Below are 18680 nucleotides of genomic sequence, written 5' to 3' on the forward strand. Positions count from 1 at the left end.
GTCCCCCTGCTTCCAAAAGTAAACAGGGAGATGGAACATTATTCAGTCAATGCAAATAAAGCAAGAAATGATGCATCTTCTGCTAAGCAGCTGAGAGCAGTAGAGATCTTGGGTCTGGATGACCAGAGAAACCACAAGTGGTTGCTTATCTCTGTGTTTTCAGAACAAACTAAATCTTGTCATGCAGGAATTTTGGAAATGGGTCTGGATGACACAACAGATTCACATCAGTAACATGTCATATTGTGTGAACCTGCCGTGTGTGTGCGTGTGCGCGCGCACAATGCCACCTCATGTGTGAACAACCACCTCCCCTGTCAGGAAATGAACTGAATGGGAAGAGCCGCGGCGCACAGCATCAAGGCAAAGATCCTGGCCACATATTTCTTGCCTTTCCTGCTGGGTGGCAGGTGAATGATTCCTTCATACCACAGAGTAAGCCAGCACCAAGTAATGTTATTGGATACCTACCTCTAAAGCCCACAAACATCTACAATAATGTTACCTTTAGCTGTGCTTGTTTTTTTGGTGGGAGCTCTCTTTTTAGGAGCAGGCTTAACTGGGACATCAATAGCTGCAGCTGGTTTGGCTTCATCACAGTCTTCAGCGGGAGCTTGAATAAAGAAAAGTGCCTGGTAAATCAACATATCCTAATTCTCAGTTTCAGTTACCAGTTGTATTTTCATTATTTATTTGATTTATATTCTGCAATTTCACCAAAAATTGTGTCCAAGGGGGGCTAACAACAATAAAATCAGGATTAAAACAAACACAATAAAAATTAAAGTTTACTGAAGTAACAATAAAAATAACCAGCTCCCAACAGAATAACCCCACCCCACTTCAGCAATAAAGCCTGCCTTGTGGGTGAGCATCTTCACCTTCTGACAACCTAGTTAAAGCCCACCCAGCCTCCCTTTGCAGGGACTTCCAGAAGCTGGGAGTCGCCACTCAGAAGTCCTTCTCTTGATTCCTCTGAGGCTGGCAGAACTGAGAGACAGGCCATTATGACCTAAAACAATCTTTGAGACAGTCTGCATAGGGCTGTAGTTCCAGTCTGTATAGGGTTTTAGAGCTCATGACCAGCACTCTGAACTGTGCTCAGAAAAAAAAAAAGCAAATTGTTTTAAAGGGGAAATCACATGTCCCCTATAACCAGCTGTTGCCAACAGTCTGGCCATTGCATGCTGATGCAGTTAATGTTTACCAGCACTTTTAAAGTAGCACACATAGAACTCATTGCAGTAGTCCAAACAATACGTTGACACATGTGTGTCACCATGGCTGGAACAGGCAAAGTAGAGAGGGGTTAACAATGAGATGAAGAAGTGAACAGGTCTCATGAGGCACAAGAGAAGGAGAATATATAGAATAATGAAGAACAGTCACCACTGTCCAATGCAAGCTTGTAGCTACGGCCTGCCTGCATAGCATTACACCGAACTAGCGTGTCGAGTCACCTTCGCTGAACTGGAAAGGCACAGCCCTGCAGCTGGATGGATGACATGTGGAAGTGGAGCAGGAGGTTGGACTCAAGGGCCTTATGGGCTCCTTCCAGCTTTTACTCTATTCCACAGATTGTTATAAGCATGCAATGCAAATAGTTAACACATTGCAATATGCAAAACTGTCAAGCCTCAAAAAACTTGATAGATGGAACAAACAGGGAAATGGAGCAGTTAAAAATAGAGGCGGGTCACTGAAATGCTACCCCCTTTTGTTTTATACTCATGTGTCCCCTTTATGTTTATATCAACTCAAAACGGTCCCGTGGTCTTCCCTCTTGGGATTTGAATTGTACATGCCTTTACAAAAGCTCTAAGCACAATTGCCAAATGCTCCAAACAAAGTAACAATATATACACCTCTAGAATCCAGGAATCCCTTTGTTTATGGAACTTATAAAGCAAAGAGACAATGTAGGGAAGTTCCACTACTGACCTAAATAAAAAAAATTTAATACTTTTGTCTGCTCTTGACAGTTCGTTTGTCTGCAGACCAATTTCCTGGTTATTATTAAAGCTTCACTATCTCGTGTTAAGAGTGTTAACAATGACCAGTGCTCGCAGGAAACATTATAGAAGTCCAGGACTGCAGTGATTTGGCAGCATTATCCCCCCTCCCCACAAAACCATAGCAGAAATTTTGGCGTTTAATTTTAGTTTTTCTTGCAGAAGAAATGGGAGGGGCTGTTTCCAGAGGTAGGCAGGTGATGAGGAGTCAGCTTTGAACTTATAAGCAAATGGCTCCTGCACTATGTGAGGAGGAAGAAACTCTTAAATAAAACGGAATGACAGTATATAGCATGGGTCCTCGAACTATGGCCCGTGGGACAGATCCGGCCTGCCGTGGCCATCCACCCGGCCAGCGCCGCTGCCCGCACACTTGCTGCATGGGCGGGGAGGCGGTGGCTCGCTCACTTGGAGAGGGTCTAGGACTGGCTCGATCTCTGAGCAAGCGAGCCACGGTTGGCCACGCCTGATGCCACCTTGCATGCGCCCGACGGCACCTCACCGGCCTGCGCCCCCAGGCACCCCCACCTCACCAGCCCGCAATGGTCACCACAGCCTTTCAACTGTCCCCCTACTGAAAAAGTTTCAGGGCCGCTGGGAAATAACAAAGTTTCAATGTGCTCCAGTGTTTCCCATACTACGTTTCACATAACCTGGCGTGGCAAGCAATGTGAATGTGTGTTCCATCAGAAAATTTCAAGACTAACAATATTTTCTCCTCTAAAATAAGGTTAAAATTATATATGAAGCGAAAGTACTGAGGTTGAATAGTACTTAGAGAGGGAGGGAGCTATTGTGATGCAGCCACCGTGACATCTCATTTGCCACCTGCATGCTGGAACCGTTTAGGAAGATGGGGTGCGGGGTGCCCCCCCCCCCCCCCCGGGAATGCCATGGCCCTACCAGAGCACAGCATTTGTAGCACATCTCTGCTGGACTGGTAATTAGAGCCAGGACTCAGCAAAGAGAATGACAGCGAGCAGAGACTGGAGCCAAGCCTATCTATTTCGTAAGTGGCCTGCAGCAGGTCCTGAGTAGAGAGAGAAAATGTGCGTGCATTTATGTTTTTGTTCCTGAATTTGGCGGGAGGGGGAAGGAACTTGAAAACCTAGCAATTAACTTGAATACATCAGGACCTTCATCAGCCAAATACAACAGACAGAAAGTATGTTTTTCAATTTGTTATCGACAAGTCTAAGCTCCACAAACTAATTTTAAAGGATTGGATGCAGATTTGGGCTTCATAAATTAATTTTTGGGACTTGGATGCACTCCAGGCCTTGTAAATTAATGCTCTGTGCTCTAGGCTCTGTAAAATAATGTTATGGCTTGTGTATAATGCTAGGTTCTGCTGGGAAGGATCTGTGGCTCAGTGGGAAAGCACATATTTTACACAAAGAAAATGCAAAATTAAATCCCCAAGCAACTCAAGATAGAGCTGGAAAATTTCTGACCTGAACCCTGAAGAACAATACTGTGTCAGAAATAATGGGCTAGATGGATCACTGGTCTGAGACCAAGGCAGTTTCCTGTGTTTCTGAATTATATTTTTGGAGATTAGTGGTAGATTTAGGCTCTGCAAATTAATTTTAGAGCTCCTATCAGAAATACAGTGGTTCATTCAGGACATGCCTTTGCTCTGCTCCCATTACTTGGTCTTTGTAAAATATGATATTCCTCCAAAATTAACTTTAAAATCAGATGTGTTTTTGTACATTATATGCAGCACACACATTACCACCCACTAATTTCCTCAATTTTGCCCCAGAGATTCCCTATCCAACCCTTTCCCATACTAGAAGTATTCTATAGGCCTCAGATGAGCATTTGTGAAAACATTTCAAACTCCCAAGGGTTTAATTGCAAATTCATTGGGAATTGCTGATATATTTCATTAGTATTAACCACACATTGATGGGGTAGGTGTACTGAGGCTCCAAACAGTGCCTTCTCACAACGATCCGATAACAGGCAAGCGTGTTACACTCTTGTCATTCTATCAAAGTCAACTGACTGGCTTAACAACATGAAAAGTGTCTGAACACAGGACAGCATCTGACTGCATTAAAGTTAGGCAAAGGGTCACAGATGGGAATATCATTTGGCTTTAACAGATTAAACTGGGATGCCATTAACTGAATGGAATTCTTACCTGAGACAGTAGCCTGTACCTCTGGAGGTTTGAATTCTTTTCTTTTCTGTCCCTTGGCTTTCCTAGAAGAGAGGAGAACCAACAACCTGGAATACATTTTCCTCATTTTAATGGGTTTGTCCTATATGCTATAAATATATTCATGCAAAATAGAAAAACCCAAGATTCTATGTAGCTGAACATTCAACTCTTTGTGGAATATTTGGTAAAAGAAACAGTTCTCGCCATAGAAAACAGACACGGGATATTGACAGCCATATAGCTGAGAAATTAGGATAACAAAACAATACAGAGTTGAATCCATTATATTCAAAATCAGAAGAGCAAAATTCTTTGAGACCAGAACTGATAGCATGTGGACTTCCAAGCTGTACAGAACTATTTTCAGTGGATGGTAGGAAAGATTCGGGATGCAAGAGTGGAAGTCTATATATGCCTTGCATGAAGGAGATTCCAGGTTAAATTCTTGGGATCTCCTGCTTAAAATTTGCTGTGGTGTGGAGGACTGGATACAAAGCAGCTTTCAATAATTTAAGGGAAAAAGATGTTTCTGGTGTTGAACCAACATTATGCTCTACACCAAGAACACCTTTTTTATTTGCTTTTGTGTTTTACTGTGTCATACCACATGAAAAATTTTGTACAACTCCAACGCTATATACCGCTGTGTCATTTTCTGGTTAACCTTGTGAAAAATATTTGCCTCAGAATTCTCTATGCCTGGCAGGTTTCCTGCACAAATCTGCATTACGGAATTACTTGCAGGCACTCATCCACAACAGTCACTTTGCCTTCCATGTGTTTATCATGAATGGCAATAATGTCCTAAACTACGATTTTCAGAAAAGCATGTGGATTATTTAGCTATATTTCAATATTAAGTGTAAATCAGTTGGATTCTAGCAGAAGCATTTGCGCTGATAGGCTGTGACTTTAGATTGAAAGTCAAGCAACTTCACTGCATACAAGAGGAAAAGATGAATTTTTCCCAGCTGAACTCAGTGTTTCAGATAAGAACACTGGGAAGAAAGAATAACTGCTGACTGGGCTACTGCTCACTTGTCCTGGTTATGATGCAAATGACATAAACAGAACTAAAAAATAGAACTGAACTACTTCACAAATGTAAAGTAGTAAACCTGCTGGAGAGAAGCAAGTGCTATCCTTTTAGGGAACTTAAAGAAATCTGCTCAGAAATGCAAGCAATGATACAAAGTAAAACATAGCTAGGAACTTTGGAAAATATTGACAAATTGTTAGGGACAAAAACTTGCTTTGTGGGAATATATGAAAGTAGTGCTAATAAGAAATCAAGTAAATAAGCAGGGAAAATACAGGGACTTGAGAACCAGACACTGGTTCTTATCAAGACAGAACACCAGACGCTGCTTTCCTACAAACTCAGTAATGCCATGGAGGCATGGTGCTTCATTACTTTAAAGGTAATGCTCTTAAAACTAAATTTGAATCGTTTTAAAAATCTGTTTTGTTTGTAACAGTTATTTATTTTGTCTAAGTTCTATGCACGGACAGCCAATATAAATCATGTAGAAACTGCTTAAGATTTCAAAAATAAAGAGGACGCCTAATTTCAGTGTGTATACCAGGCTTGATACCAGGCTTTTTATAAAATCAGAAATTCCACAGTGATGCTTTGTTCCTGGAATATGGCACGGGATAAATTATCTGCATATATATATGATCTAGCAAAATAATTATAATATCCTCAGCCAAGGAGAAATCTGTCACTCAAAAGGTAGCTTGCTGTCCTATTCAGACATTTTTCAAACAGTCTAACTTAGCTACTTATTTGGGCATATTTCAGGCACTCACTCAGAAACAGCCTTTGGCTTTGCAGCTGGGACCTCGACACCTCCATCAGATACAGCGTCCTCATCCATTTCATTCTGAGCACAGTGAAGCACACTACCGTCTGAATTGGAATCAGAATCCAGCACATAATTGGCTTTTGCTGAAAGAAGCAGAATACAAACATTGGCTAAAGGAAGAAATGTGGGAATGCAATGCAATGCAACGCAACGCAACGCAACGCAACGCAACAACATAATCATACTCAGAAATTGGTTTCACTGTGCTTAATACAATTACTCCAAGGTGTCACATTATTATGAGAAATAGTTAACTGCTTTAGCTTCCTTTACAAAGTCTCTAAATTCATTTAAAGATTTTATTATGCCAGAAGTGTTTAAACAAATACAAATGCAATATTAAGGATTTCATGTTTAACTCTTTATAAATGTACCTGTTACTTGCCGACGTGGAAGATGTGTGCGAGGTTCAACCTCTATATCATCATCAACTTCATCATCATCTTCTGATTCAGAGTCAGACCAAGAAGATTTTTTCATTGTTTTTTTTACTGGCTTGAATGGCAACAAAGTTTGTTTCTTGCTGTCTGCTAAATTGTAAAGCCGCACATGATACATTGAAGAGAAAAATTAAAATAACGAGAATACAGTACTTAGACCCCAGAAGTGCATTCTACCTGTTTGCAATTCCCCACTGCATATAGGACTATATCCAGGACATGTGGCTGCATTTTTAAAAATTAAAACAGTGTCCCCATTAAGGCAAAATGCACCAAAGAACACACACTTTGGTCCAAATTTTACCTGGCTCCACTTTCAGTTTCTTTGCCAATCTTTCTTTAAGACTCTTTGGTTCCTTATCACACCCTGGTGAATCTTTTTCTTGATTCTCATTAAGTTCAGTTTTTTCAGTCTACAGATAAATAAGAATAAATAAGATAAATGAGAATTGGGCACTACAAAATGGATAAAAATCCAAAGATAATGTATCAGAAAACAAAGGAAAATGGACCCAGTGAAAGAATGGGACTTTGCTAAACATTGGCTGTTGTATCCCGGCAAGAAAGTCTTTTGAACTATTTGGCAGTTTATGAATATAATAATACAATAAAAGTCTTGTTGCATTCAGCAGTTCTCCTTCTAAGTTTGACTAAATTCAGATCCAACCACGTATACATACTTTAAAATACACACACAATCTAAAACACTCAAACTTTCCTATTTTACCTTGATCTTTCTTTTTAATTTCTTCTCTGCTTCGACTTTCATCTCTTCTGTCACTCGGGGTATGACCCGTCTGCCATGTGGAGAGGGCATGATTTCCTGTAGCTTCTTTACTTTTGGTTTTCCCCCTTTCCCTTTGCCAGCTTTGCCAGTGGGTGCCAATAGTTCATCCTGCCTTTCTTTTTCTTCTACATCCTAGAGGACAGTAGACCAAAGTGAGCTGAGGAACTTCCCTAAGTGCAATAGCAGCACTTACTAGCACAGGCCAGAAGGCAACTGCCCCTAGCATTCATGTGCATCTTTCAGAGTTTTATGCTTTGGAACACATTAAGAGTACCATGTCACAGTCAGACCTCTTCACAATCTTCCTGCCCTATTACGAACACTTATGTCATACCCAATAAGGAGAGAATCATATGACCAATCAATACATGTTGAAAACAGATTAACTGGCCAGAAATCCAGAGCATTTCTCAAAGGGTGACTTACTTCAAGAGTCTCAACAAAGACTGCAAGATCTTCTTTCCACAAATCTTCAGGTTTCTTCTTTTTCAGGTTTTTTAGTTCAGATACCTAATACAGACCAGTAAAAAATAGTTAACTCTGTGCCTGAGCGTTCAACATTACCAACCCTCAAGCTTTTCTAGAACAGTTCATCTACCTACTTTGTCATCCCGTTGCTTGCATAGTTCATCCTTTTTTTCCTTTGTTAGATACCAAAGAGGCATGTTCAGAAGGTAGTTAAAATCTGGCCCACTGACTGCAGCAGATTCATTTTCCTTATCACTGTCCTCCTCTTGATTTATGTCTTCATTATTGCTCTGGAGTGGAGAAAGTTCATCATCCATTAATAGCTGCTGCGGCTGTTCAGTATCTACAATGCAACCCATCCTTTCAAACTAATGAGGTGGTTGCCTAGTCCCTTCCTGATGCTTTTCTTTGGATTTAGGAAAGTGGTGATGACAGTAGATCCTGGTGCTCATTATTTGTTCCCCACAGGGTGATGCTGAGCATAGGGGCCTTTATTACTTCCCTTGACATGAGATAGTGAGAGAGAGAGAGAAGCTGCCATCATGTCAAGTTGTGCAAGCACCTTAGCATGCTAGTAGTCCTTAAGACATGATGAGATTTAGGATGAAGATCTATTTTTCAGCTCACTAGTTCAGAAGCCAATGTTATAGAGCAACTGAATTAATTAAAAGGAAGAGACTGAAGACGGCAATACCTTCTGTTGGGACTCCTTCCATTTCTTTACTGGATCAGAATCATAACCCCTCTGGATAAGGATCTGTATCAATTCTTTCTTGGGCTTGTTCTCTAGAAGTAACAAACATTTTCAGAGCACCATGAGAAATGAATCCAGAAGAAAAAGCAGCCAAAGTTAAAGTTCACACCAATTTAACGGTTTGGCTCTGTTAGGAACAACATACACACACAGCATTCTATGAACAGAAAAGCCAAATGCAAGATAGGTCAGATTACGAACGTAAGAAACAAGCTGAATCAGATGACAGGCCTAACTAGTCCAGCATTTTGTTCACGGAGTAGCCAACCAGATGCTTATAGGAAAACCATAAGCAGAATATGAATGCAATGGCACATGCTTCCCAGCTGGTATTCAGAGGCATACTATTGAAGGTAATATACAGCCATCATGAATAGTAACTGTCAAAAGCCCTATCCTCCATGAATTTGTCTCAGCCCCCTTTAAAGCCTCCCAAATTGATGGCCAGAAAGTGACATCCTACAGTTAAGAAAGAAATCTTAGGGTTGAAAATGGATAGCTTTATAAATCTGACTTAACATGTAGCAGCTGTAAGTAAGGCAAATTCTAAGTTGAGCACAATTAGAAAAGGAACTGAAATGAAAGCTGCCAATATCATACTGTCTTTATACAAATCCATGATGTGAACAAACATGGAATTGGATGTGGAACTTGGACTGCAATTCCCATCAACATTTGTCAACATGGCAAAGGTAAAGAATGAAGGCAGTTGCAGTTCAATACCAAGTTGCCCACTCAGGCTTATAGTAAACTCTGGCAATACTTACCAATCACTATTATGCCTTCTATTTTTTCTAGGATGAAGCGTGCCTGGTTGTTTAGTTTTGCAGACTCTGCTTCCAATACCCCAGTAAGCCAGTCTTTTCTTAAGGCATAGTAGCGCAGCCTGAGTTCAAAGAATTCCCGCAGAATCTCCTCTGTACTTTCATATTTCTTCAGGCAACCGACATGATCAAAGAGTACCTGGAGTAAACACCAAATATTCCAGAAGTGTAGCTTTCAGCTATCACCAAGTACAGGTAATTAAAGGTCAAATATTTCCTGAGGCTATTCAAAATGGAAAAATCTGCATAACAGCAGCAGAGACAGTAACCTTTTTCTGCTTAACAATGGCTTAGGCTACTAACTTTAAAAGATGATAAAGCATGACTTCAATAGATTTTCCTTGTTCACTGGAGGTTTTAGCTAAGAATCTTGGTTTTCAAATGAGCCCAGGGTGATCTGAAATGTTCCTTGATTATTTTTCTTAATGTTTCCAAATTTCCACTTACGATGTTTAAAAGGAAATGGGAACAAGAGCTTTGAACTGAGAAAAAATATGATGCTGTTGGAGTCTGACTCTAGTGCTGCAGTGGTCCTTCTAGTTCGAATGTCCCATGATCTAACCAGTAGTGGTTTGGAAGGGTTTGGGCCTATTCAACCTGTGAAATGACAAGAGTCAGTGTGTGTATCCTTCTCAGTATTTTCAGGGTGAAGCAGGTGGGAGGCAACTTACTTCCATTTAGCTGCTAGCTTTGGCAGGGAAGGAAGCTTGTATCCTTTCTGTGAGAACCTAAAAAAAGTTTTTGGAGTTGTCACAGAGGCTGAAGTATCTCTTGTGAAAGACAGAAGGCAAAATCATCCCTTTTAAACCAGTGCCCAGGCTGTGGCCTTTGCTAGGACTATTCTTGTCTGCCTGAAATCCTCCGCATTTGGAGTTACTACTATTTGATCCTCTTGAGACTTGCTTCACATGGATTCTCTTTCCAGTTTGGACTCTTGTCTCTTGAACTCTGTATTGTCAAGAACCTGCCATGAAAAGTGCTGCTATTCTTTTAATAGATTGTGATGTTCTGCTTGCAATGGATTGCTGAACCTCATTGATCATCAGATGGTTAAGACAGATTGTGACTCATTCTGTGCCTGAACACATGAAGAGTGGAGATGGCAAGGAGGAAGCCATGGGTGTCAAGTCTCTGCGCATGTAGATTCCTAACTCTTGAGCCTGTTTTGACTCTTGTATATGATAAGGCTTAGACTCATGTAAAGAGGCTCTAATGGAGATTTTAAAGTAGGGATATGCTTCTACATGTGTGGATTTGTTTGGGACTTTTTCTAGAACTCTTATCTTTGACCACCTGAGGAGACTCACCTCAAGAATAATTTAGCCACTTGGCCCATATGAAGCCATAGAGATTACAGCGGAGAAACTGGGTTATCTGGATCTCTGACAAGATTACAATTAATTAGCATTGGATAGTGGAATTACTTCAAGAGCTTCCAGCTAACTATTGGCAGCTATATGACTTGCAAACTCTGTAACCACTAGGATTTTACCATGGGGTTTGCTACTTAAAGTTCTCACTGATTTGACATGTCTTGTGTCAGAAATCCAGCTTGTTTGCTTGAAAGACTGGGCCTGTGGCAAATACTTTCCCACTTTGCACTAGCAAATATTGAAAGTTTTTGTAAGTTTAATTTAGAGTTGACATTTTAGTCATTTAGGGTTGAAAATGTACTTGATATTATATTTTAAGTATATATCAACATCAGTGGAAATGCACAGTATAGGAAAATGGATCTGCCTTACATTGATATGTTACCTTATCAAGCAAAACTAACTAGTTGATTTGGATATAGAACTTTAAGTTGATTGTACTGTAATACTGAATTTTTCTGGTGGGTAATTTACTAGCAGTTGCACAAAGAGGCAAACAGTTGTTACAATACTTTTAAGATTATTACATACCTTATGTGCTGAAACATTAAACTGAAAAAAACACTAGACAAAAAGTACCAATCTTAGTTTAAGCATTAATGATGTGGATATGTTAATAGGGATTCTTTCTTTTCTAAAACATTTAAAATATGTGGACCATATTTAATTTCTTTTATTAAATTTCTACACTGTTGAATAGCTAAATATAGAAAAATACAATAATTTTGAAAATAAATTAAGTATTATTGACTCAGAGGATCAGACATTCCTTCCACTGAGCAAGAACGACACTTCAGGCTTTTTGCTTACCATATTGTTGCAGGAAAGGGAAGTCTGTATTTTGAAGACCTTGTGTAGACCCGCAGCCTCTGCTTCCACAAGCTTTTGTTCACTCATCTTTACTATGAATTTGACTGTAGTATCTGTGTGGTATTCTTTATAGTCTGTTATCAGAGGGGGAGTCTTTTCTGTACCATTCAGCATAGGCTCTAGCACCTGTTCTTTATAAACCTGAGGAAAAAGTCATAAGCATAGTGATTTTATTTTTCACCAGAAATGCTAAAAAATATATTATTAACTGCAGTGTGAACATAAGCATATCATACCTGTGTCCATGTCCGAACAGGAAGCTCAGAAATTTCAATGGTGGTTGAATCAATTATAGACACCTCCCCATTGACAAGGTACTGGTTTTGTCCCAGCGCATCTATCGTCCCCTTGAAATTCTTATAACTAGGAATCTAAAATACACGATGGAAATAAGTTGCGCAGTGCACAAACTACAAGTGAATTCGTTAACAACTTCTGTAAATGCTTTTACAATATTGACTGGCCCAGGGTAGTCAAGGACATCACATGGAGGTGATGTACCCGTATAGGTAGAAAAGGAAAAAGACTGGACTTCATGGGGATAACCCAGGGAATAGTAAAAGTGCGTAAGTAAGGGTTATTCATTTTAAATGTTTAAGTTTTTCTTAGTAGACTGTGTATTAAAGCCCCCTTCACCTTCAGGATTAACCATCCAACTTCTATTGTTATTATTACATTGCATTTATATCCCAACTTTTTTCTTCTTGCTGGAAACTCAGGGTAGTTTACATAGCTCCAAATATCCTCACAGCAACACCCAGTGAGGTAGGTTGGACTGAAGAACTCTTACAGCTTTTAATACTGAGGCAGCAAACAACATGGTAGAAAGCAAATTTTTGTCTTTGCCTGTACTGCTGCCTCCAAACATTAGTTCTTCTAAAAACAGTGAAACCTTATTCTGATGCTAATGTATTTTAATCACCATGGGTAATGGTTCATCTCCATCCAGCATGCGCCGTATGTTATTCACCACTTCTCGGATATCATAATTGGGAACCTTGCTTGACCAGCCAGTTCCAATGCCCTCAGCACCGTTGATCAGCACCATAGGAATAATTGGGATGTACCATTCTGGTTCTACTCGTTGGTTGTCATCAAACAGAAATTTCAGCACATTGTCATCGACTGCTGGGAAAAGCAACCTTGCCAAAGGACTAGAAAAGAAAGTGGTGTGGGCTTAAGTTGTTCTACATGCAAGGCATAGAAATGTTGTTATAATAATAATAATAATAATAATAATAATAATAATAATAATAAGGAAAGCAGGACTTAAAAATATTTTAAAGCTGCTGTTATAGCTTTCAAAACAATAATCATCTAACCAATTCCAAGAAAAAGACAGCAAACTGCTACTAACCTGAGCATTGTAAAAATGTATCGAGGGCTGGCGGAGTCTTTCCCACCATGGAGTCTGGTGCCAAACTGACCAATAGGCTGAAGCAGATTAAGGTTGTTGCTACCCACAAAATTTTGAGCCAAATTGATAATAGTCATCATCAGCGAGGTCTAAAGCAGAAGTACAATTCCAAATTGTGAACATTTTTCTCTTTGAAGAAGCACAGGCAAAATACCACAGAAGTGGGCCACAGCGAAGACATAATGAGTATTCCAATACAAAGAAATCCGTAAGAAATGGCAAGGGGGAGTTTTGCTTACTTCTGTCTCTTTTCTAGAGGGAAATCCACTCAGACTGTTAGCCAGTTACTCTGTGGTTGCAGAAATGAGAGGAACGGTATTTGAATATCAAGATCAATCCCTGACTAGAGGTTGAAAAATTATTCCTTCCCTTCCAGAAAAAAGACTTTGTTTGGGGGATTTTTTTGCTTATTTAATGTACTGTTTTAAATATTTATGCATGCCACTCAGATTCTCTGGAATAAAACAGGTTATAATGTGAATCAATCACTAACTCAGTTAATTCCATTAGAATACTAAAATCACATCAAAGTCAAGTCAGGATGACAACAGGTGCTCTTTATTTGCTAGTCAATCTTGGAAGCTGTACATTGAATACTTGCTGTTTTTTGGCCTTGGGTCCTCACCCCGCCCCCCCTTACCTCTCCATGGTGATAAGAGGACATCTCAGCCACTGACCCAGCCAACTGGGCAACCTTCACATCTCGCTTGTCATTTCTTTTGAAACAGGTGAACAGAACTTTCCTCTGACCCGGTTTCAGTCCTAAAAGAATGGAAGACAAGTTACTCTAAGTCAAGACATAGGCTTCTTTCCTCCCATAACCAGCACATCTCAAATAAGGAAATAAAAACTATTGTAAGTCGAAGCATAGCAGGATTTGTTGTTGTGCTCCGTTTGAGACAGTAGCTGAAACTATGGCTACATAAGAACTGCCCCACTATCTTCTCTCCGGTGAGCAGAACAAGAGAATGGACTTCTGATTTAAAAGCAACCACCAAGCTAGATAAACTACTGCCACTTACAGGTAAATCAGATAGCGTTCCAAGCTGGACTCTCCTTTTGGCTAGGTACTGGTTGTGCTTCAGAGATTTGGGGCGGGGGGTGGGGTGGACATGGCAAAGAGAAACTTCACCAGAACTCAACCTAATCACCCTTGCCTTTGCAGCTTCATTGAAGCAGCTGCACCTAAGGTGTATTGCCCAACTGCAGCTCACTTCATGCAGTTCTTAAGTTTCCATTTGGTTCCCATATAAATACATTTTATTTTGTCTTCCTCCAGGTGCCAGTAATTCTCAAAGGTAATAAAGAAATTAGAACTGGCCAATATTTTTAAAATAAATCAGATTCATATATTCACCCAGAAATGAAGGTGGTGCAGATGAGACGGCTGGGTTTGCATGCATTTGAATGACTAGAACATTGGTTTGAGCTCAGACCGAAGTATCTATTGCTCTTCCTTACCCACAATTGGAGCCACATTACAATTACTTTATTTATGGTTATTTATAAAGATGGGGGATGGGGAATGAGATTCCTGTGTGCCTGACGAGCTAACTTTCATTCCTGTCCTGGTCAGCTGCTAAATTGCCTTCAAACTCAACATGTTCAGGAACACAACAAAAAGTGTTCTCTTCTCACAGAAGAGCCTCCAACTGAGGAAAAGATAGCATGCAAGAAGGGTGAGATGAAGCTGAATGAAACAAAAAATTGTTTGACAAGGAAGGAATTGTTGCAGAAAGCACAACACAGAAATTTTTCAACATTCAGAAGCAAACTGTGCTTCCTTACAAGTTTGGCATTTATGGACAAATGCCCCTTGCACTTGGAACCACATTAACACCTGCAGCGTGATTGTTGTTGAACAACTTCAATACAATTGTTAGTACCAGTTCTGGTCTTCCAGAGCCTGTGGAGGCTGGGCAGGTAAATGACAACTGAGTGCAACTGGAAAGAGAGATATCCTTTGCTGTACAAAGGGTAATGAGAGTAATAGAGCTGTCATCTTCACATAACTGAAGAGCTTAAATTGTTTTGACTGTATTAATGTTTGAGCTGTTTTTACTATGGATGTGCTTTAAGTTGTGATTTTTTTTAAAAAATATGCAAGCCACTTTGGATACTTTAATAAATAAGAAATTGCTTCCCTCTTGCTTCTCCCCATTGCAATACTTTGTTTATCCTCACGGTGCAAACAGGAAGTTATTTTCTTCCTACCGCAAGGGTTTAAGAGAGCAATTGTTGTCCTAGATTAATTATAGTTAATCAACCAATGCACAATACAAAATCAGTTTATTTATTACACTCCTGCATCACCAATTAACTGAAGCTCTCTGAACTGTTTATAGGAAAAGGTAAAAAATTATCATATAAATATCATCGTAAACGGTGATATAAAAACCCTAGCTTTAATATAGATTCAAATGATACTCAGGCAATATGTTATGCATCATATAGTACTCCAGAAACAAACAAAATGACCACCAATAGCACATCTACTTTTTAAAGTGACAAATAATAGGTCTGAGAGTTATAACAATACTGGAAAATGTTGGCACTTGCTTAGTAATAAAGACGTTAATTTCCTCAAGAAACACACACAAGAGGATATCTGAAGATTGACTTGAAAAATCTCATTAAAAGGAAAAAACAGTGCAATGTACCTTGCCTTTTGTTTCTTCTAATATACTCATTCTGCTTCAGAAGTATAAAACAAAAAAATCTTACATCTATCACTATTAGAGAACTTTTCTTGCTGCACTTGCCTTTCTTGGGGTCTAGGAATATAATGATGCATTGCATTGCATTGCAAATGGGGAAATTTGATTTAGACTTTTAAAGATGTATATGTAATAGACAACTTACCATCAACCAGTGATGGGATGGATCGTTCATTGTCAGAGTTTGAGAAGAGAACAAGTTCTTTATGGATGAAATCATTGTAGGTCAAATAACTTGTAGTTTTCCCATACAAGTAATGCTAAATGTGACAAAACAGTTTTAGGTTATGTTTTCAGAATAGCAGGTTTATACTTTCCGCCACTTCAGCAGCTTTGCTCATTCTAATCATTTGCTCCCATCAACAAGATAAAGAAAATGCTTTGATCATAAGCTTTCCTTATCTTCTCATTGGGAACTACACATAGCTAGACATGTTGCTGTTTCCCAGATGGACAGAGATCACTCAAGAGTAACTTCTAATTACTTGGAGCTGCTTCCACTAAGTTCTTGTGTTTGAGATGACCACAGATGGGAAAGCTTGGCTCAACAACTGTTTCAAACTTTCAACTAGATACCTGCTGCTAAACAAAATGATAAATTTGCATGTATAAACTCACAAACAAAGAGGGCACAGGAGGAATTATGTTCTAGTGAAACTCGAACCGTCTCCCTTCGCTTCCATTTTAATCATTAGCCCACAAAGTAAGTCTGTCCCACAGGACTGGACCATGGCACTGTAAACATAATGAAAATCACCTCAGCTCTTACTTGAAATAGGAGGAAAGCTCCCACTGGCAGTGCAGTGGTGCAAAGAAGTCACTGCTCCATTCTGTGACATTATACAAATGAGGTAACAACTTTGGGGCAAAAGTTCAATCCCACACTGCTTCTAATAAATTTGCCTGACAGAACCAAGCCCTATGGAAAAACATGAAGTTGCCTTATACCTGGTCAGACTATTAGTCTGTCTAGACCAGCATTGTCTACTATCCAGGGTCTTGGGAAAGGGTTTCTCACCTTTTATTTGAGATGCCAGCAATTGACCCTACAACCTTCTGCATGCAAGCCAGGCTGTCATTATAGTCCCTCCCCGAACCATTTCGTGCAAATCCTGAGCTGCTTCAAAGGCCACTTACCTCTGGAAGGCCATGCAACTTCCGCTGCCTTCTATTTTCCATGAAATTTGTCAGCCATTCCTTTCGGTCATCAACCATTTTTTTGCTAAAGGCCTACAACATTAGAAAACAAACAGACAATTTACTCAGATAGCAGTATTCATCATTACACACATTCAGAACAATCACATGTATATATATTTAAGATACCAAATAAGACAGGAGGACCTTGACAAGCAGTTTAATGGTGCAATCCAATGCACTCTCTACATCATTGGGAGAGAGCATAGGAATATTGGGGTCCCTTCTGATCTGAGGAGCTGGGACTCTGTATTCAGAACCCTGTTGGAAAGAACTTTGCTGGCTGCATCTCCAAGGTTTGAAATTGACCTTGGAAAGGGGGAGATGGCTTGTGCCATATTCCAGTAGCATCCCAATGTCTCCTCTCCCCACAACCTGTTTCATGTAGACAACCAACATCAGAAGTCTAGATGGGTGCAGAGCACAGGGTGGCACAGATGACTAACACTATGTCTTGTACTGGATGCGTGTAAGCCTCAAGTGTGGACAACATAAGATTTTACCCTAAACTCATTTTAACATCCAGTAAATTATCTACAACTTTAAGCTGCCTAACTTAGAGCTTGTTTTTCAGAGAAAGGCAGTGCTCCAGAGTGAATCCTATACGTATAGTTCACTAAAAACATGAGAGTAACTCAAACTAGATTGTCGGACGGAATTTAAGTCACTGGACATTAGAAGTAAGGGACTAGGTCTCGGAACACTACAGACATCATGGAAAATTCCAGATATAAGAGGTCTGGCTATACCACAGCTTAAACTTCTCCAGTGTAGTTTGTTGGGCCTGTAATACATTTTATATTCAATGCCAACTTTTTAACTGCTTCTAAATTATAAGGAACTCCTGAGGGCAGGTATTTGAGGGCTATCCCATACCAAAAATACATTTATCAAGCTTTGTTGAGTTACATTCACCATATCTGACATAATACACTTTTGCTAGCTTCAGCCTTTGAAAAAGGGCAGCTCTACTGGGATCACATTAATTGACAAAACGTAATTGTTCATGCATAACCACTTTGCAGGTGCAATCCTCAAGCTGTGAAGGATTAGGAGCAGTTTCGCTACCAGAGTTATTGCAGCATCATCTTGAGGGCCAGAGTACTTGAAAGGTATTCGGTGTCTTGCCATCTCTGCAAAGTACTCTTTTGCTTCCTTTGATGTGCTTGTACCTAGACCTGTGGAAATAAGGTCAGACAGACAGAAATGAGGTACAACATTTTCTCTACTGAACGTATTGCAGCAAAATACATTTTACAAAAAGAACTCAACCAAAGACTGCAGTATTAGAGATGGAATTCCTGTTTTATGCTTAAGTGGTCTTATATGTAGACCCATATAACTGTTAGCTGACAAACCATTCAGTGTTATTTCCTTTGTATCATCTAGATTGGGATATGTCTGATATTAAAACTGTGCAACATCCTGATAAAGTACTGTACAGAGAAGGGGAAAGCAGTTCAGAACAATTTGCAACATTAGGATTCCATTTGGAAAAGGGTGGACAGTCTTTTGAGTGTAGGGCTATATTAGCAGCTGGAGAATTATCTGGAGGCCACAAAGGTAGGTGAAACTGGTAGTCAGGATATACACACAGTTTCTCCTAGCCCCACAGAAACTCTTCCTCAGAGATTGGTAGACAGTCTGAGGACTGACCCCCCTCTAAGCAATCTTGCCTGCACTGAAATTGTGGAGTGGGGTGTAAAGTCCATCTCAGCTACAATTCTGACCAAGATTGTCCCCCAGCTTACTGTGGCAGCTACATACAACCGTCAGTCTG

General features: G+C 39.8%; 1 protein-coding gene across 1 annotated transcript in view; it reads right to left on the minus strand.

The window, feature by feature from the left end:
• The window catches only part of TOP2A (DNA topoisomerase II alpha), a 35277-nt gene that overhangs the window by 3069 nt on the left and 13528 nt on the right, over positions 1 to 18680 (minus strand). Inside the window, exons 16-33 of the mRNA XM_044447074.1 lie at positions 17969 to 18078; positions 16841 to 16933; positions 15849 to 15963; positions 13627 to 13748; positions 12927 to 13075; positions 12492 to 12723; positions 11806 to 11940; positions 11510 to 11710; positions 9270 to 9465; positions 8443 to 8534; positions 7883 to 8038; positions 7707 to 7790; positions 7221 to 7412; positions 6798 to 6906; positions 6428 to 6583; positions 5998 to 6136; positions 4165 to 4226; positions 506 to 613 (exon numbers count right to left, since the gene is read on the minus strand). Coding sequence (XP_044303009.1) covers positions 506 to 613; positions 4165 to 4226; positions 5998 to 6136; positions 6428 to 6583; positions 6798 to 6906; positions 7221 to 7412; positions 7707 to 7790; positions 7883 to 8038; positions 8443 to 8534; positions 9270 to 9465; positions 11510 to 11710; positions 11806 to 11940; positions 12492 to 12723; positions 12927 to 13075; positions 13627 to 13748; positions 15849 to 15963; positions 16841 to 16933; positions 17969 to 18078 — 2451 coding nt within the window. The remainder of the gene's footprint in view (positions 1 to 505; positions 614 to 4164; positions 4227 to 5997; positions 6137 to 6427; positions 6584 to 6797; positions 6907 to 7220; positions 7413 to 7706; positions 7791 to 7882; positions 8039 to 8442; positions 8535 to 9269; positions 9466 to 11509; positions 11711 to 11805; positions 11941 to 12491; positions 12724 to 12926; positions 13076 to 13626; positions 13749 to 15848; positions 15964 to 16840; positions 16934 to 17968; positions 18079 to 18680) is intronic.

The sequence above is a fragment of the Varanus komodoensis genome, unplaced genomic scaffold (assembly GCF_004798865.1).
Source record: "Varanus komodoensis strain SLA01 unplaced genomic scaffold, ASM479886v1 scaffold50, whole genome shotgun sequence".
Classification (NCBI taxonomy): Eukaryota; Metazoa; Chordata; class Lepidosauria; order Squamata; family Varanidae; genus Varanus; species Varanus komodoensis.